The sequence below is a fragment of the Henckelia pumila genome, chromosome 2 (assembly GCF_033568475.1).
Source record: "Henckelia pumila isolate YLH828 chromosome 2, ASM3356847v2, whole genome shotgun sequence".
Taxonomy (NCBI): Eukaryota; Viridiplantae; Streptophyta; class Magnoliopsida; order Lamiales; family Gesneriaceae; genus Henckelia; species Henckelia pumila.
The window spans coordinates 95,323,409-95,343,472 of record NC_133121.1 but is presented as its reverse complement, the minus strand read 5'-3'; the positions used below and the strand labels follow the sequence as shown (position 1 = coordinate 95,343,472).

The window sequence follows — 20,064 nt, the reverse complement described above, 5'->3', positions numbered from 1 at the left end:
GTTTATGATATTATTTTTTATATAATTATTAAATTATTTTTTGGATATTTATGGATTTGAACTTCGTTAATGCTAGGGGTGAAAAAAATTCTCGAAATCCCGACCCTTCCCGAATCATATCCCATTTTCGTCCCGAAAAAATCCCAACCCGAAATTTTCCCGACCCAAACTTTCGGGATTTTTCCCATCCCGATTAATATCGGGAGCGGGATCGGGAATAAAACCTTATCCCGACGGGATTCCCGACCCGTCCGAAATAATATAATAATATATTTTATTAATAACTTTATTAATATCATAGGCTAAATATTATTAGGTTTCAACTCATATAACACTTAATTGTGGACTTAATTCGCATAATTTTTATTGTTGGGACGATCAAATTGTAAAATCACGAAATGTCATTTTATTTTTGTGTATTTTTTTAAAAAAATTGAATTAATAATTTAATTAATTCATATTTATAATTATCTAATTAGAACAAATATGTAGAACAAAACTCAAGAGATTTATTTGATAATCTATTTAACAAAATTTATTTAGTAATTGTATCCGAACATTTTATTAATAATAATCCGATACATTTTTTCTTTTAACAAAACTTTGAAACATTATCCGAAATATTTTAATATTATATGTTAAGTTGAATATTTATTTTTATTTATAAATAAAAGTTTTTAAATAGTATATTTAATAAAATTATCACATTTTTTTAATTTTTTGAATGAAATCTTGAACATGAAAAAAAATTCAGGATTTTCTCTCCCTACCCAACGGGATCCCCCGAATAGTCGGGTTCCGAAATGTTTCGGGTACGAGATCGGAAGAAAAAAAAATTTCCCGACTTTTTTCGGGACGAGAGTTGGATAAAAAATTTACAGGACGGATCCCGACCCTATTACACCCCTGGTCAATGCGATATAACCTTAAAGTACTTTTAATTAATATTAATAATTATTAATAAATTTTTAAAAGTTCAACTTTTAGTTAATAAATTTTTAAAAGTTCAACCTTTAGAGTACATATAACCTTGAATCCATGATTATAATTATGTTAATCATAATCGCAAAAGCTATTTTTTAAAAAGAAATTATACAATACCATGTATAAGACCAGCTCGATGTGGGTCAATATAACAGATTAGTTCCAAAGAAAAACTAAGATTTCTCCACTTTTTTCAGCAGCAACCTATCTCGCACAAGGATGCAATTGCAACCCAACAAAAACAAATAGAACGATGTCTATTTAAAGCCGAAAAAGAAGAAATTTCTCGAAAAAGGTTTGAAGTTTGTTTACCAATTTAAAAATGAAGCTGCTACTTGCCAAAAAAGAGGTAGAAAAAGTTTAGGAACCAACAACGTTTGTACCAAAAACGAAAGACCTCAAATTTAAGTGAAATCCACCAGCAAATATGTTCATACCCTCCCCATCATCATGCATTATACAAGATAAACTAGACCAAGGAATTACAACTCAGGCATTCAGAGATGCTCGCTTATTTAGATACTAATGCTCCAAAGAGACAACATTGCAACAAAATCCAAGCGTAAGCTAGTAGACGCGAAGGGCATGGCATCATGCCATCATCCCATTTTCCAAGAATCTGAGTGATGCTGAACACCTTCATATCCAACTCAAATCAAGTTGCCCAAGCAGACATATTTTATCTGCACCAGAAGATATGAACCAGAGTCAGTTGCTCGTACTCTAGCTAAACTCATGATAACTCGCTTCTTTGACAGTTCAAACTTTTGGAATGGGAGAAATTAATAACCAAAACTAAATCAGACAACCATACACTCAATATTATGAAAGATTCGACACGAGAAGTGCTACACTCAGCGCTCCTCCAATAATACAGGCAAAACGTCTGTTGCATAAATATCTACTCTTCAGTGTAGGATTTTCTTTTAATGGGGTAACACCATCAAGGGTCACCTCTCAAGCACCAGACCAAGGCGAGCAAGACTGGGCACAATGAGCTCTAGCAAGTACTCTTACCCTCCTTGCTTCGTGAAAATTATCTTAAATTGTTCATGAATCTATTGCAACTTTTCCTCGACCAATCCAAAAACTGCACACAAACCGTTGCGGGACTGTGGGTACTACAAAGAATCTGCTATAAGAGTTTTCAAGCATCCACATGCATAGCAAATCCTAATATCTTGTTGGATTTGGGCCCTTTGCTTGTGATAAATTTGAAGATCAGAATTTATGACCAACTTGGAAAGGAATTTGATGTGAATAAAAACAAAAACTATATGGCAGTTACGAATGGTTCCCAATTGTAAACATGGAAACAGAAAAATCAAAGAAAAAAAAATCACAACGAGAATTCAGACCATATTCACAAACTTTCGATGATGATAGAATATCACATCCATTCTTTCAGGTGCATAAAGATAGACATCCTGAATATAAATACCTCAAGATATTCCTCCATCCCATACTTTGATCCTTCACGGCCAAGACCTGATTGTTTCATACCTCCATGTGGAGTCACCTATATGAATGGAAGTTAGTGAACAAGTATGAACTTCAATTCTCATCTATCTCATCGAGATGCAGACAAGGTTCACCTCAGTTGAGACTAGTCCTTCATTAACTCCGACAATTCCATATTCAAGAGCTTCAGCAACACGCCAAGAACGTTGAACATTTGACGTAAAGATATACGAAGCCAAACCTACAAACAAATTGTTAATATAACATAGTCACAAAAGATATGATATCTTCTTCAGTTGAACTCAGCAATCAGAATATTTGAGAACTAATAACTTCAATTCTTAAGATGTGAATGAAGATCGATCATACAGATGGCCTTAAAGACCTCCAATGAGCTAAAGTTTCTAATTTCGAGTCTCAAATAATAACAGTCATCTATCCATAATTCATACCAGCATCAGTGTCATTGGCAACATGGATGGCTTCTTCTTCGGTCTTAAATTTCAGAAGAGGTGCAACGGGTCCGAATACTTCCTCACTAGATTATCCACAAAATAAAATTAGCCACAAAATTTACCATAGACAACTAGAACAAAAGGGTGTCATCAAGAACATAAAAAGCTCTATTCAGGCTTTTCTTCATGACATTCGTAAGTTCAGAACTCATGTCAAAGAAATAAGATAATCGTGATACATCTACAACAGTAACTTGTAAGTCTACATGGAAGTAAAACAGTTAAAAAAAAATAAAAGCTGAGCAGTTATGAATTATGATTCCGTTCAGCAAAGGTGTAGATGCCGACTGATTCAACACCAAACCAATACAGACCACTTCCACAGCTATTGGCAATCTAAAGGGAATCCAGCGCTTTAACTGACGGAATATGCCTATGAGTCATACCAAATAAACTAAACCAAAATCCAATGACATCTCTACATGGACCCAGTATCAAGTATGCTATGTAACGAGAGGAAATACAAGAGAGGGGATTCACTATCAAAATTAGGATAAAGCTCATCCCTTGTGTTTCCTCACCTCTTTGCCAGTGTTTGCATTCCTCATTCAATCAACGCCACCAAGAAAGCAAATGAAGACTCCACTTCCAAAGATCCAAGAGACAGACTCATCACGACTTCCAAGTAATTATGCTAAAAAATATGAGCTCATAGGACCATCTTTCCATATATTGACAAATTCAAATGCAATCTTTTGAGGCAACTGAGGCACACAGTAGAATAGTACCGGCCAGGAAGCATAATACTGAACGCCAGTTAATTAACCACAGAAGACATGGGTTATTTTTTCTGTGGCAGACTTCATAGTTCTTTAGTCTCAGTCAGTGCACGTGCTAGTCAATCCACAGTAAAAGAAGTGGCGATTTTTAAAGTTTACGGTTTACCAAGACAATTATACAGTTATAAAGGACAAGACTAACAAATATGCCTCAATTGTACACTAGAGAAAGTTCTACTTAAGGTTTTTTTCTTGTAGTTACCTGGATATGCGCATCTCATTTTTTACATCAGCTATAACTGTCGGCTCATAAAAGGTCATTCCAAGACTGTGTCTGTTGCCACCGGCGAGGATTTTGGCTCCCTTTAAAAAAAGGTGAATACATTAAAGCAAGAGTAAGGCTAGTAAGTCCTCTTGCATTTTGTGCCCAGAAACCTCAAGTTTTAAAGCATGGATGCAGAAATCAACATTTTCATGATATGAACTACAAAAAATGTTGCTAAAAAAAGGAAAAAGAAAAAGGGAAAGAAAACTACAAACAATGCCACAAAATATATACCCAAATAATGAGTTAAATGGAAAGGCCATGCACGAGATGTGGAGCCAACAAGAAACCACTCTACTTCATCTACAGATTGTACTTTGGGGACAACTCTGGCACCAATTGTCCCAAAAAGATGAATATTGATACATCATACAAGTAAGGAGACCAAACAAAGTAATACCTGGTTCTGTTTCCTGATTCTAGCAGAATAATTTATTAAAACTCGTGAACATCATTAGTTTCTGTAAAGTACTAGAGAGGAAAAGAAGAAAGAATTTCTCTCATATGGACATTAGTTCTAGTCACTGTGCTGTAAATTAGGTACCAAACAAACCTTTGAGACAGCATCTTTCACCAGTGTTTCGACCTGTAAGGCAATTCCTGAGAGGGGTCAAACGGGCTAAACGCAACTACAAGCATCACAGTTGCACAATTGAAATTGTTAAATAAACTTGACCTTTTGTAATGCAGCATCATTTATCAGAGGGCCCTGCAATATGCGTTAACATCAAACTTTTCAAGTTAGATTAGTTAATGCAACCCAGAAACTTAGATGGTTAATTTTATGTGATGTATCAACCACCAAATGTGAAAGGGAACTTTTGCAATAGATATAGAATGTAGAAATAGAGCCGAATTTTTTTAAAAAAAAAATTAAAAGTCCACGTTTGCAGGGCAGTAAGATTTTAATTAATTTGCTAACTGAAATTATTACCAGCACAACACCTTCCTCAAATCCATTCCCCATTTTCAAATTCTTGACCGCATTGGCAAAGGCATCTGCAAACTTGTCATATATCCCTGTAAAAAGATCATTAGATCAAACATGTTAATAATTTCTAGTTAAGTACAGTAGTACTTGCAAAATAATGAATTTTAAAACATAAAACGCCCACTTTAGGCAATTTATATCCCTAGAACTTTTGGCATTTGCACTGCATCCACATGAAAGTAAAATACTAGCATGAGGGATGGAAAAAATTAAATAAACAAAATAGAGAGAGAGCATTTTTTACATATATCCGTGGACAATATACTGTACAACACTCATTTATATTTAGTTTTCGATCATTTTCATCATCAAATTTAAAGTTAAAGAGTTTGGAATCAGACGAACAATAAAGGTTGTGTGGTTGATACTTGATAGGATTAGGCCATGATACATGGTTAAACATTTTTCTTCCTACTTCCTAATCTTAGGACTGGTACTAAGTTTTTGGGCGATAAGCATCACAACTGGAATGTGTGATAATTAATAATTTAATACCTCAAACCACAATGTGGAAAATGTTGGTTAATGACATTTGAGTCCCAAGGATTTTGCAAAATAGTTCTGCTTCATATTAAAAGGACTCTTGAAAGAGAAAAGGAAAAGGTCAAATAGTAGCCTTTTAAATTTTTATTTTTATTTTTTATTTTAAAAAAATGTCCTTTTTCAAATTTATGTCTCTATTGAAGTTATTTTCTCACCATCTCTATCCTTGAATGGCTCGACAAATTGGGAAACCCTCTTTTCATGTAAAAGAACAGAACTTCAAAATCCAATCTTAATCAAGCATTTAACTTTTTTATTCCAGAATCTACTTACTTTGGTCCAGAGTTTTTAGCACTACTGTTGATTTGGCTGTATAAATTTGTCAAAAAACGTAACACAAGCTTTAAGTTTTGTATTTTGTTTCTCCTTTTTGGTTGGTAGAAGAAGAGAAAAGGTAAAATTCAAGTTGCAGAGAAAGAGAAATGATGGGGAAAGAAAGGAGGAAAAAAAGCTTATTCGAGATCAAACGAGAGAGAGAGAGAGAGAGAGAGAGAGAGAGAGAGAGAGAGAGAGCAAAAGAGATGGAAGAATGAGAAACAAATTGAAGGAAATGCTTAGAATTCAGGTAAAGATTTGTTTAGATATGATGAGCAAACAAAAGAGCAAAGCATAGCTATTTCATTTGTACTTCAGATATTGTCAAATATTAATCCTTCACACCAAACAAATAATTCAGTATCTCACTCTACTTTACATCAATTTTTATGACTCCAATAGTAAATCATTCCATTATCTCACCATCTCAACCAAACGAACTAAATGTAGATTGTCATGATAAGCAATTTTTAATCCTTATTCACCCTCCTTGTTACATACTATGCATTCTACGTTTCCATTGGTGTCTATAGAGATTCGATATAATTCAGAATATGTGATACATCCACCTCTTTCACCAAAGTATCTAAAGCAATCATAACCTTATGCAAAAATCTGCATTATGTGATTTATCATTGCCACACAGTGAAAAAGGTTCAAACGAAAAGGCCATATTCGACCACAGAAGGAGCAAAACAGAAGAGAGGGCACACAGATGGTTTCCAATTATCTGAGTGATTGCTCTTGTACAAGATTCTTGTATACAGGAAAGCCAACTCTAATTCTGCAAAAACCTACCTCTTTGTCTCGAGTCCTTTTAAATGGTTAATTTAATGCCCCTTTATTTCTTGATTTCATTAGTATACCATTCATACTCAAAAATGAAAATCCGACGGGCATCATGACAGCAATCTTACCCTTTAAAAACACATATAGCACATGTCAAGTACGAAATTAAGAAGACTGTAGTCTAGTTTTTTAGTTTAGTCAAATACCTTCTTGTACAAGAACTCTATTTGCACAAATACATGTTTGTCCAGTGTTACGGAATTTTGCTGCCAGCTGCAATCGCACAAGCATAATTACGAGAGGGACATTTGAATAGACATGATACAATATCTCATAATTCCTGCAGACTAGTAAAGCAGTGTCATTTTTGGTTCAGCCTTCAGTTGATGTCTAAGATACTAGTTTTCTACAAAATCATTAGATGAAAAGGAAGGACTTTTTTTAATAAGGTAGCACCAATTTAGAAATCCCTCTAGGACAAGCTACTCAAAATGTGGAAACATCAAACATCAACTGGTACCATACTTTCTCGTGTAAATTTCCACAAACTGCTCCCGGGTTAATTAGGTGACCACCGTCAATTACGACAACTTGGAACATTACAGGCTTTTGACAAATTAAGATCAACTTTGAAGTTTGAATTATTTCGAATGCTGTCCATATACCAAAAGGTCACTGCAAGATGAACATCCATCGTTCTCAATATCAGCAGCTCTATAAATTTTATGATATTAAGTTCCAGATAGAACTAGGCAGTAAAATGAGGGTAACATAAAGAAGTCATCGCAATGTTTATACATTGTAATCCCCAGAAGCCTGAATTTCCAGGACAGGTGTAATGAGCAACAAATGAAAGATATCCATTTTATCTGTATCCACATCAGTTACCAAAAAAGAAGAGATCCAGAATATGCATCAAACATTGTAATACACTGACTGACCGCGAACATCAGGATCAAGAGAAAAGAAAATACTGGTGCTCCAACTTACAGTTCCTTTTACGGCAACTTCAATATCTGCGTCATCAAAAATTATGCAAGGAGCATTGCCACCAAGTTCGAGAGAGACCTTAAGACACAAGAATTTAACATAAGCAGAGGTAAGAGCAGTTATAATCTAGGATGCACATATTATATTTCCTACCTTTTTCACAGTCGCAGCAGCTCCTGCCATCAATTTTTTCCCAACAGCTGTGGAACCAGTGAAAGAGATCGTTTTAACCTAAATAAGTTAGGAAAAACATTAGTATACTTGTTTTTGCATGCATATAACAATAAATGAACTAAGAAGAACCTGGGTACTGGCAAGTAAAGCCTCTCCAATAGCAGGTGCATCTCCCATCACCACATTCACAACACCCTGACTTTCAAAAATCACAATTAGAATGAAATAATAGGATGCAAAATATAGTGCACAATGATTATAATTTTTATCAAGTATAGAGCACACTGGCCAAATAAAGACGAGGGCGAACAATAAAAGATTCACTTTTAAATGTTCCAGAATCCAGATAAAACTGAGCTCTGACAAAGAAAGACAGCATGACAGCAGGTCATGAGAATCAAAGGAATATGACCCTTATTTCTTCCCGTTCGTTAAACTCACATGTACCTAATATTATCCTTCCCACTTGTTAAACTGAATGTGTGTAATGCAGTTTAAATGACACTTAAACAGAATTACCGGTGGTATCCCAGCTTGAATGGATAGTTCTGCAGCTGCCAGTGCAGTCAGTGGTGTCAGTTCAGATGGTTTTATGACAACGGTACATCCACAAGCAAGGGCAGGGGCAACCTAAAAAAAACACAATGCTAGTGCGGTTATATTTTCAACTGACAGAAATGCCAGGATAAACTGAAACCCAAAATGAAACCGATATCTACCTTCCGTGTAATCATGGCTATAGGAAAATTCCAGGGTGTAATCAACCCAACCACCCCAATCGGCTGCAAGAAAAAGTACCTTCAGTGAGATGACTATGGGCCAAAAACAACTAAAATTTTCAAGTGTGCAAAGCTTATCAAATGATTCCATTTATGCCATAATTGTCAGTGGGGCAAGTTACACATGCCATGGGAACTAAGCCTAAGGACTAAGGTGCAGATTATATTATTTATAACATCCAGTGTGTGATAATATTATTTATAAAAAAATTAAAACCATCCTACAGATAAGCTATTTGAATATTCACTATTGCAAGGATGGAACCTTTGATAAGTATGTGCCCGAATTAAAAGAATGTTAGATACACAAAAGCCACAACAAAAATGTGAAGTACAGAACTCAAGATTTCAGGGAAAAATATTTACCTGCTTTAAAATGAAGAATCGACGATCTGCGGACGTTGTTGGAATTATGTCTCCATACACACGTTTAGCCTCCTCGGCATAGAATTCAATAAAATTTGCCGCATAGGTAACCTATGAACAGCAAGAATTTATATGCTTCTCAAATCAAAGGCACGCAAATAAAGTTTGGTTTTTAAAAGAAAGACGAAGAATCAGGTACCTCACCAACGGCCTCTTTTAAGGGCTTCCCTTGCTCTAGGGTCACAATTTGCCCAAGCTCTTCTTTGTGAGATATTAGTAAATCAAACCATTTTCTTAAACGTTTGCTCCTCTCTGTAGCAGTTAGCTTGCTCCAAGCTGCATCAATTCAAATAGAACTAATTCATCAGCCAAAAAAAACCTCCGGATGATAGGGTTATATTCTCATGAAAGTTTTGAGCAACCACAATGCACTAGATCAAAGTAATCAAGATCTCATGGAATAAAGAGTATCCTTGATATGAAGCAAAAATGGAATTGTCTCCAATAATTTAAAAAAAACAGTCATTAAAGCGTACAAGATTAGTGTTCAGGAACCATTTTACCATTCATTAAGCACACGAAGATCAACATTCAGAAATCTGAATTGATATGTTAAGGTATGAAATACACTAGCCTGTCCAAATAACAACAACAACACTGTTTCACGAAATACTATATATAGACAGTAGCTCATGGCTCTAGCTTTTGTAGTTTGGATCACACAGTCAGGCAATTCTCAAGATCGTGTAACGGGAGGCTCTGTGCCCTGTCCAAATAACAACAACACTGTTTCACGAAATACTATATATAGACAGTAGCTCATGGCTCTAGCTTTGGGAAGCTATGTGCGCTGTGTGAGTCAGGCAACAACTGAGCATACTGTACCTCAGTCAAGAAACTGGGCTAATAATTAGATAATATATAGAGAACTGTTGGATTGAGATCTTTTCTGCCACAGTTGACAACTAACAATGCAAAACAAGAAAGCAGATTGATAAGCATGGATGAGTTTTGGACACATATTGAGCCCGTTTGGGAACAGTAGATAGTTTAGGAAAAACAATTATTTTTTTAAAAGAAGTGCATTTGTTAAAAAGTTATGTGTTTGGTTACAATAGACATTTTTAAAAAATCACTTATTTAAGCCCAAACATGTGCTTTTTTAAAAGCCAAAAATTTTGGCTTTTTGGCTTCCATTTATGTTTTAATTTAAAAAATCATTTTTTTATCCAAACACTAAAACCGCTTCTGCTTTTTTTAATAACAACACTTTAACAAGCTGGACGTATTTAAGTGTTTTTTTAAGCCAATAACTTTTGTACTAAACGGCCTCATTATCTATTTAAAGTGCAGAATATTGCAGGAAACTGAAACACCAACATTTAGATGACGGAACAAGGAGAAGTTTAGTTACTAATATTCGATACAAAATTTGTTTCTTCAGGTGAAAATACATAATTTACTATTTCAAAAAAAAAAAGAAAATACATATTTTACGCTGGTCTTCTTGTAACTTTAATTAAAATTAAAAACTTATCGTAACAAAACAAAAAAAAAATTAGTCTAAACCAGAGTGACCAAAGAACCAGGCAGATGGGGGCCAGAAAAAAGAAAGAAATAAAAGAAACAGAAATAAGACAACTAAAGCAGCATAAACTCACAGGCAAATGCTTCCTGCGCTGAAGCAATGGCATCATTTGTCTCCCGTCCAGCCATGAACGGAACAGTTGTTATGACGTCACCAGTTGCAGGGTTAAGGACCTGCCAAAAAAGGTATTATTATCACAGACATGAGACAACAAAGCAGCTGGCTACACACATTTGAGAAGTATTTTCCTGTCAGTATCTTTAATTGCCAAAAACCAAACCTCTAGTGTTTTCCCATCGTATGCTTCAGTCCATTTCCCACCAATAAGTCCATGACTTCGGATGAGTCCTGAACCGTTCAGCTTAACAGAGATAGCCTTCGTATCGGAACCCATCTGCAAACATCAAAACAACGTTTTCATTCCACAATTTCCACGCATTTAAAAAATTTCAGTTCAAAACAATTAAGTTGATCCATAAATGGCGGATTGGAAATGAGATCTCTTGTGACATAGAATTCGAGGGCAAGATCGACAGGAACTAACAACCAAATCTTAACCTAAGTAACAAATTCGACTAAGGACAATTGCGGAGAAAGTAAGAGTCTTTATCCCTAAAATTTCCCCACAAAAGCCAGCATTTCCACAACCACCATCAAAAACCCACAAGCAAACTGATCTGATAAACCAAACCCACAAAAACTCGATAAAAAAAAATAGTATCCTTAGTCCTTACACTTGCCGGAAAATGAAAAACTCAAAAAGCCACGGAGATTACTCGAAAGTGGGGTGCAGAAGATCTAGAATACCTGTCTACACACCACACGAAAGGGGTAATATGGCTGCGAAGCAGTAGAGATGCGTGGAGAAATAAAACCGATGGCAAATCGCCTACACACTGTGGATACGCACATGCGAGTCCAGCTCATCTGGTCTGAAAACGGAACCCCCCACACAGCCTGTCCACGTCTAAATACCCAAATTAATTGCGCCACTTGGTGATCCGAAATGATTGATTTAAAAATAAAAAAAAATCCCGAAAGAACAGTGGTGGCCTACTGCTGCTTCGCTGTGTCTGTTTCTGTTTCGTGCGAGCAAGGGACACTCAACACTGCGTTCGTATGCAATGCCCCACCGCCCGATCGAACCCTCCACGAGCCGCTTGTGGATCCCAACACATGGCGGATGATTTTTAATGGCTTTACCAAACAGAGTCTCGAGAAATATCTACCAAACACATGGGCAAGGATAAAATGTCTATTCCAATTATGGATAATCAAGATATGTGTGTTTGCTTATACGAGAAATTTGGATTGGAGTTTTATAATATCATCATCAATTTCTTTTCTAAATGTGATATTTTAGAATATTTTAGACCGAACAGGTATTCCGTGGGACGTATATAGATCGATCTGATACAAGTACGAAGTAAAAAAATAATAATAATCTTTTTACATAGTAGATATCTATATTATTTTATGGATTGGGTTGATCAATAGTTAGTATTGTAAAATTAATTCGTGAGACACATCCAACACGAGCTTTTTGTGACTGTGTTTGTATAATGACTTTTTTGAAATTAAACTCGAGTTTATGCGGAAAAAAAACTATTATTGCAGCTAGTTATTTATAGTAACATGGACAAATTACATTCACCTATCATTATATGAGTTTATGAAAAAATTATTATTGTAGCTAGTTATTTACAATAACAAAGACATATTACATTTACCTATCATTATCGTGAAAATGTTACAAAAGTATAGATGAGTTCATGAATTAAAAAAAAAAAACCATTATTGTAGCTTGTTATTTGCATTGATGGAGACAAATTATATTTATCCATCATTATCGGGCTAATTGCATTCACATCCCCTGTGAAAAGTCTAAAAGGCATAAAACACCCTATGTAAAATTAATAGCATGTTAGACCCTATGTTTTAAAAAAATTAGCATAAAAACCCCTATGAGAGGGTATAAATGTGTGAGTTGGTATAACATAGGAGTGAAATATGCTACATTTTAAAAAACTAAGGGATACATTAGCCTATTAATATTTCTTAGAAGATTTTATGTCTTTTAGACTTTTTACAAGGAGTGTGGATGCAATTAGCCCATCATTATCGTGAAGATGTCACAAAAGAAGTATAGATAGTATATAACTGTGTTTTAAAAAATCTGGCATGTTTGAGTTGGTTGTATAGAGTTCTACATAGCAAGATAGACGCTCATTTTGACGGGTGGAGAAGTTATCAAAATAATCCACTTATTTTATTTGATTTTCGAGATCATCCCATGATGATTTATAGGGATAAAAATAAGACGAATCGAAATTCATTATTTTTTTACGGAATAATTGAATTGAGAATATGGGTCAAATGGGATTAAATTAATATGGTGATTGATGATTGTAGCCTGATTGAATGCTCCACCCAAGTGGGCTATGAGAAATCCCAACATTCATTGCTAAAATATTGTGGGATATGTTTTGGGGTTGGACCATGTTGCTTATTTTTTTAGGTTTTTGCCATTCATGCACATTCCTTGATTTAACCTCCGTATGAGTCAATGGGTCTCTGACTCATGTGAAATAAAAAATCCTTCGGGGTCAACCCTTAAAAAAAAAATCCCAACAAATGGGTCACGCAATATATTTCTTCATTATTCTTTCAAAAAAAATATATATTTCTTCATTATTGATGAGCATCTCCCCAAATCGGACGGCTAGATTTTCGCGACTCTCATCCAAACACATCATTGACTAGCAGATTCAAGACAAAAGAGTGTCGTGCTTAAACAGATTATAAGACATATTTATATTTTATTAAATTAAAATAATTAACAAGTGCCGTGTTTAATCTTGAATAAGATAAGATAAAACCTTGAAGAAAATGTGTACGATTGACAATAATGTTTGCTTTGTTTGATAGGGGTTAGTCTATGCTATATTAGGAGTGTTTCTTCCCCTATTTTAATATTATTAGATCACGTGGGACCCTTATAGTTTTGTGGAAATTGACATGTGTATTGATGATCCAATGGTTGACATTTGACCACATCATGGGAGGAGAAGTACTCCAGGTGTAGCATAGAATAATCCGTTTGATAGTTGCAAATTGCAATACATGTAATGTTGCGATTATGGGATCAGATGCATAAATATTGGATTATAATTGGCAATTGAACCGTTTGGTTTGAGATTTGGCTTGATCAAAATAAGTTTGGATAGAGTTTTGTGGATAATTTTTGGAGAATTCGGATTCAATTAATATAAAACTAGTTGAAAAGTAAGTAAGAAAATCCTAATCAAAAATATAAATAAATATGTTTTTATGATTTTAATGTATGTTTAGAGCATTGAAACTTCATGATTGAATTCAATCACACGAAAATTATGGAATAAAATAAATATGCAATTTGTCCAATTGAGAAATATAATTAGATTAAAACTTATTTTGTTAAGTTCTTTATCAAAAGTAAAAGGGGAAACAAATGGACCAATGTACTTCTCCTCTTATTTTAAATCTGAATTTTAAAAGGAGTAATGTCAGTAATACTTGTACCAGAAAATTCAATCCACATGTCCAAAAATTTCGGCACCCAAATGGCATATATTGTCACCTACCTAGACATTTATGTTTAATTATCATATCGTTTTATAAGAATTCAGTATTACCTTAATTATTAATTTTGTATATTTATGGCGCACATCAATTGAATGAGTTGTCAATAATATTTTCTTTTCCATTTTCAAAAAAAATATCTATTTTTTCTTTTCTTTTTTGTTCACCTACCTTCAAAATTTATATTATATTTAGCCCAAGCTTGTAGCTCAATTGATCTCCTATATCTGTCAAGTTGACGGATATCCGTGTTTGAGTCCTCTTTTTCCTCTTTGTGTAATTTAAATTTTTTTAAAAGAAGAATTTTGTGTGTACACGCATTCAAATTTTTATGTGAAAAAGGATAATTAATTTATTTTAATTTAATTAAAATTAAAATTAAATAAAAGATTAAACATGACAGAAAATCACATACTTTAATTGATTAAACTGAGACCAAAGATATCGGATTAGATCAAAAATCATTTTCAAGACACGTCTGAAATACTATTGTGCGCTTGAGTCACAGTCAAAGGACTTGTCCAGGCAGGAGCTAGTCTGTGTAAGGCGACATAATACATTCCAATAAAAAATAATAATAATAACTAATAATAAATATTCTAAAATTATTGGAATTGAGCTCTCAGGATAAAACATAAAATTTTGGGTCTCTTATCAATTTTTTTTGGGAATCCGCAGTCTCATGTTGGTAATATATTAGTACTGAATCTGATCACATATTTTAGTGAAGGAAAACACATGTTCACGTGCTTTCTAAAATCTAATAAAGTATACCCGTATTGCTGAATTATTGGATTTTAAAAATACATATTGGATAAACTATGTCAATATCAAGCAACACACATGAATATATTATTAGAAATCAAACTATCAAAACAACATACCTTGTGGTTTCATCCAATGTAGCAAATGTCACGTACGGTTCTCTATTCTTAAGATCAACTGAAGCGGCTAAGTCAGTGGCAACTACTGAGCTTCATCTAAACAACACAGCCAAAATGCACAGAGTTTGATAATTTTAGAAACTTATACATGGTAAAGATTAATATCAACAATATTTCACGCCGAAATCATGCTTTGCTTTTGTGTTCTGGTCTGTGTGTGAACTCGAAGTCTATGTGAACGAAAGCTCTTTCAACGTCCGGAAGTTTCTCGAGCTTTTCTTGTAACGTTTCACCGATATTATGAGCTTGGCTCAAAAACATATCTTCCGGCAAGACAATGTCAACCTCCACGAAGTAATGTGAGCCAAATGTATAGGCTCTCACTGTATCAATCTGCTGGATCTCCTTGTCATGGTTCCATATGAGATATGTTAATTTCGCAAGAAAATCTGGAGGAGCTGTTCGTCCGATCAACGATCGCACGTTTTCAAAAACTGTCTTTGACCAGGTCGTGATTGTGTATAATGCTATCTACACCATAGAAGTGGAGACTAGTTGTGACAAAACAGAATGCCGAAAATGCAACATTTTATGAAGGAAACGAAGCTAATAGCTATCTCTAATTTCAGCTGATATAAGGATTTAGGCACCACCATTTCAGATAGTTGCTTGAGTGACCGCTGCATGCGGTTCTTACATGCATATTTTTTTATATTGCAACAATTACATGGATGAAATGACGTGTCTTGAGGAAATATAATTCGTGCTGGTGCGCTCTGATCAATGGATCATATATTTATGTTGTTATGTGAGAAAAATGCGAGGCCTCGTATTTTAATGTGCCTGTCTAATGATGTTTGGAAGGGACATGATTTGAAGGGTCATGGGATCATGTAGGGCTATGGAAACTCATGAAGTCTAAAGTTCTAAATTCTGGTGTTCACTTACCGCAGACCACCCATTCTTTCATATTAAGAAATGACAATGAGTCTTTGTTTTCTAAAGGAAAAATCACAAAAAAAAGTGATGGACTTACAATTATAGCTCCCGTAGAATCAATCCACCAGTAGAATCGAACCGCTAATACAGCAGTTACCAGTCCAACTGAATTAGTAATGACATCGAAGAAATGATCTTTAGCATAGGCTCCAACAATTTCATTCTTGAATCGTCGGCAATACATCATTAACACAAACTTCACCAAGGTGACAGAAACCATGATTCCGATCATCCACATCTCCTTCTTATGGTTCATATCTGGACCAGACTATGCGAAAGAAAGAAGATGAATGTAAGAAAGCATGCATCACTACAATACAGGAGTACAGGCTCAATTAGCACCAATTTACATATTTTCCGGTTTCTAGGAAGATAAGGAAATGAATCTGAAATACCTTAGCAAAGAGTTGCCTTACAGACTCTAGAATTATTTGCAATCCCAAAGTTGCCATAACAGATGCAAAAACAATAATCCCCTGCATATGATGTATTCTCAAAAGTGCAGTGTAAAAAATATCGTTAATTGCAAGAGAAATGATAAGAGTGTGATGACATACGACTGGCTGCATGCGTTTCTTTCCAATTGGGTAGCGGTACTGGTTTGGATTTTTCATGGCATAGGCAGTAAACCACAGGATCAGCCCAGACAATAGGTCTAGAAAAGAATCCAGGGTTGACGCAATTACAGCCAAAGATTTGCTTTCAGCTGAAGCATAAACTTTTGCAACAAAAAGGAACAGATTGGCTATGTTTGACACATTAATCGCCATCCTTTCTCTCCTGGCTAGTTGCTCCATTTCATCCTGAAGATATGTGATGAAAATTAAATAACTAGTGGGACACAACACTCTATAAATGGTGCGGTCAAAAGGCGATTCATGTCTGGTAATGTTTTGACACCAGGAAAGAACGAACTAGGAAGCGAGAAACACCCTCTAAAGAAGGTCCCAAATATTGTTCATTATTTACAAATTGATTAGAATTATCTTGCACACGCTACCGAAACATATATAGAGTCTATTCTGACTAAATTTGTTGAAAGGTTAATCAATCGAAATGCGATGGAACTTAAGTACTCCAAAATTTTAATGTTGCAAATATTTTTTCACGAGCATGCAGGTGTGAGCATGATACCTAATATTGTCTCATACACAACGGAAGTGAAATCAAGAAATCCAAAACCAACCTCTGCCAGAGTACCCGGTAAACAGCCAGATTCATGAAAGTTTTCCATTTCATTAAATCCTTCAAGGAGTTTTGCCTGCTTTTTATAATATTCAGCAATTTTTTTTTCCTTTCCTGAAAAATAAAAGATATGAAGAACAAGAAACTGCATATGATACTATAAAAACAAAGGGAGTCATTGGTCCATTGTGGCATATAATTACGCGGAGTATACAAAATAGAATTAAAGTTAGGGAAATCTTCACATTGCGCCAAAATGAAAAATCAATAAAATCAGAAGTAGGCTGATCAAAATTAAAACCTTTGAGATTAAAAAAATAGTACACATTCACTTGACACTTGCAAGCTGCATATAATCATGGTAGACTTAAACTGTAAGTTAGACTAGATTCGATTAAATTTCTAGTTACTAAATAAATAAGTTGGGAATGTGAAATGAATTTTACTTGGCCAATCCACTTTGAAAGGAAATACAAGGTCTAATTAACTAGATATAAATGCACAAACACATTAATAAGGCCATACAGTATCGTTCACTCTCTTAGTTGCTAACTAAAAATTTAAGTTTTTGAGTACAAAAAAAAAATTTGCATTGAAAATATACATACAGAAACAAGGCCATTTTTTGTTTTGTTCTTCAAAACAAATTTTCAGTATGTAGAAGCAAAAATACTACTATTTTGGTTTCATTGATTTTTAAAATAATTATTTATGCATAGCTCAAATATAATCCATACTACTGAATACTGATACAGATGTTCACATTTCCCCAAAAAGACCATATTATCAGCGTATTACATTATAGCAAAATTTTAAAATAGTCAAGATTGTACTTGTACTCTAAAAAAAATTTAAAAGATTCAAAATTTTAACCCTTAGAATAAAATATTTTTTTTCGAAAAACAAAAACATATTAAGAAGACTCATTTTCTTGACAAACCCCCGAAATTACCGTAAACAAAACCAAACACATCCGAGATTCCAAGAAAACTTTTATATTCACTAAATAATGTTAATGGCAATCGATCGACGATAACAAAATCAGAGTGATGAAAAATAATAAGAGTATCTACAAAATAAAAAGAAAAATGGCTCGATCTAATTACAAAGTGCATATATGTTTGTTGTTTGTCTATATTAGTACCCGGACGCACGCGTTACGTGCCTTCTATTGTCTATTTTTTTAATTGAAAATAAAAAAATAAAAAAATAGTGAAATTAAAAGATGACATTTTTTGTAAATAAATAAATATTCATGAAATGACAAAAAAAACATGATGAAAATGGCATATTCGTAATTACATAACCATTGAAGGACAAAAATTAAGAGGATGTTACCAAGTGACAACTTGCTCTTACATACAGATTTCTAAATTATATATCTATATCTATACCTATACATATTTATTAAGAAAGAAGACTTTAGAGAAATTACATTGTCTCTTGGTATCACATTCTAATTTTGAAATTTCAAATAATTTGAAAAAAAGAGGGAGAAATAACTAAATATAATCCATTATGTTTTAATTATTTCTTATGGTTAATATTTTAACCCAAAAAATATTAATTTTTTGTTCCCATAAATTTATTAGAATTTTTTTCAAAAATAATTTTAATAAAAAAAACAAATTTTTTGTCACACGGTGTGTGCAAATACGCTAATCCATATTACGTATTTCTAAATTTAGTCTCATCGTATGACCACGAACCCAAACAATCACATCATACTTAGGTCCAAAAAACCGAGGACGACATAACCACGTGACGTGGCCTCTATGAATCTATTAAATCACGCTATATTTATTTCCAATCACGTTTAATGTTCCGAAAAATAAAAAATTTCAACGATACATTACATACAATTCATAAAAACCGAATAGTATAGGCCAAAAGATTTGCTGCAACAATTCATCCAAACAGAAAAAACATGGGGAAGAAATTATTCGAAAGAGTCCAATTTCAACACGTCTCCTCACCCAAATTCCTGATCTCTCCTAGCCGAGGGATAATGACGTCCTAGCTCTAGGATATTGTTCAAATCTTGGTCGATCTATATTTTAATACATAACCATAATTAATGTTGGGGAAGTCACGTGACAAATTGTTGAACTATTAGATTAGATTAGATTGAAAACTTGTGTAATTCTCGGAATAAGGTAAGTTAAACTCTATCCCTGCCGAAAGGGTCATGCACAAATGCATCTACTCATGACCTACATTAGTAACATCACATGCAAACACAAAAAATTAGAACACATACTTATGTTGCGGATGAGGCGCGGGAGACAGAAAGAGTGACGCTGGTCGGTTCCGCGATCGGGCAACCGGAATTCGTTGATGTTCAACCTCCAAGACGACGGCTCTCCGACGACCTCCTCCGCGCCGAGCAACTCCCTACGGCTCTCGCCGATGACGCCCATGCTCTCCATGCCTTTTCTTTTTTTTTTTTTTTTTGGTTACTGGAAATTTCGGGGAAAGTGAAAGAAGATATTTGCGTATTTGGTGTTGGGAGTGAAATCAGAAATGAAACCTCCCCCAGAAAGGTGGTGGATTATATAGGCGTGGGACATCACGGATGACACGTGGACAAATATATGTATATATAGACACAATATATATATATACACACGTACGTGGAGGAATAATAAATATTAGTGAACTGGTGCACGCGTTGTTTGCTTGTATAGTATTTGATATTTTGAAAAACAATTCGTAGCTTAAATTATAAAAATTGATTCGAAGAATTTTGACAATTTTTAGAATTTGCTATTAAAAAAGAGAAAATGAAATAGTAAAATGGAAAAAAAAAAAGGAGGAACAAAAAAAGAAAAGAACA

The 20,064-nt window shown here is 34.2% G+C and overlaps 2 protein-coding genes across 7 annotated transcripts; both read right to left on the bottom strand.

Moving 5' to 3' along the window:
• Window positions 1-1,360: 1,360 nt before the first annotated feature.
• On the bottom strand, window positions 1,361-11,728 carry LOC140880618 (succinate-semialdehyde dehydrogenase, mitochondrial). Of its 4 annotated transcripts, XM_073285214.1 has the most exons (20): window positions 11,597-11,728; window positions 11,347-11,496; window positions 10,820-10,933; window positions 10,613-10,712; window positions 9,151-9,287; window positions 8,952-9,062; window positions 8,526-8,588; window positions 8,326-8,436; window positions 7,936-8,001; window positions 7,786-7,863; window positions 7,633-7,710; window positions 6,849-6,915; window positions 4,939-5,024; window positions 4,681-4,713; window positions 4,558-4,590; window positions 3,942-4,042; window positions 2,898-2,983; window positions 2,580-2,686; window positions 2,426-2,503; window positions 1,361-1,667 (listed from the first exon to the last, which is right to left on the bottom strand). In XM_073285214.1, the coding sequence occupies exons 2-20, from the start codon at window positions 11,464-11,466 to the stop codon at window positions 1,635-1,637; spliced, it is 1,602 nt and encodes a 533-aa protein (XP_073141315.1). In that variant the 5' UTR covers window positions 11,467-11,496; window positions 11,597-11,728; the 3' UTR covers window positions 1,361-1,634. The 4 variants fall into 4 exon arrangements, with proteins under 4 accessions (XP_073141315.1, XP_073141312.1, XP_073141313.1 ...); XM_073285211.1 differs by lacking the exon at window positions 11,597-11,728 and having other exon boundaries at window positions 11,274-11,414; XM_073285212.1 differs by lacking the exons at window positions 11,347-11,496; window positions 11,597-11,728 and adding an exon at window positions 11,280-11,302.
• On the bottom strand, window positions 11,633-19,795 carry LOC140880619 (metal tolerance protein 10-like). 3 transcript variants are annotated; one of them, XR_012149684.1, is made up of 7 exons: window positions 19,489-19,795; window positions 17,230-17,342; window positions 16,601-16,846; window positions 16,439-16,519; window positions 16,081-16,311; window positions 15,045-15,575; window positions 11,633-11,764 (listed from the first exon to the last, which is right to left on the bottom strand). XR_012149684.1 is itself a non-coding variant. In XM_073285216.1 (6 exons), the coding sequence occupies exons 1-6, from the start codon at window positions 19,655-19,657 to the stop codon at window positions 15,231-15,233; spliced, it is 1,185 nt and encodes a 394-aa protein (XP_073141317.1). In that variant the 5' UTR covers window positions 19,658-19,795; the 3' UTR covers window positions 14,802-15,230. The 3 variants fall into 3 exon arrangements, 1 of the variants encoding a protein (XP_073141317.1); XR_012149685.1 differs by having other exon boundaries at window positions 17,230-17,337; window positions 19,483-19,623; XM_073285216.1 differs by lacking the exon at window positions 11,633-11,764 and having other exon boundaries at window positions 14,802-15,575.
• Window positions 19,796-20,064: the final 269 nt, after the last annotated feature.

What these genes read in the sequence shown, in the direction of transcription:
- LOC140880618 (XM_073285214.1), bottom strand. Translation starts at nt 11,466, where the DNA reads ATGAGCTGGACTCGCATGTGCGTATCCACAGTGTGTAGGCGATTTGCC. An exon ending in TAGCCATGATTACACGGAAG is followed by an intron (nt 8,437 to 8,525) that starts GTAGATATCGGT and finishes TGTTTTTTTTAG; the next exon opens with GTTGCCCCTGCCCTTGCTTG. An exon ending in TGAAAGATGCTGTCTCAAAG is followed by an intron (nt 4,043 to 4,557) that starts GTTTGTTTGGTA and finishes CTTTTTTTAAAG; the next exon opens with GGAGCCAAAATCCTCGCCGG.
- LOC140880619 (XM_073285216.1), bottom strand. Translation starts at nt 19,657, where the DNA reads ATGGAGAGCATGGGCGTCATCGGCGAGAGCCGTAGGGAGTTGCTCGGC. An exon ending in GCGCCTCATCCGCAACATAA is followed by an intron (nt 17,343 to 19,488) that starts GTATGTGTTCTA and finishes TTTATTTTTCAG; the next exon opens with GAAAGGAAAAAAAAATTGCT. An exon ending in AGAAACGCATGCAGCCAGTC is followed by an intron (nt 16,520 to 16,600) that starts GTATGTCATCAC and finishes CATCATATGCAG; the next exon opens with GGGATTATTGTTTTTGCATC.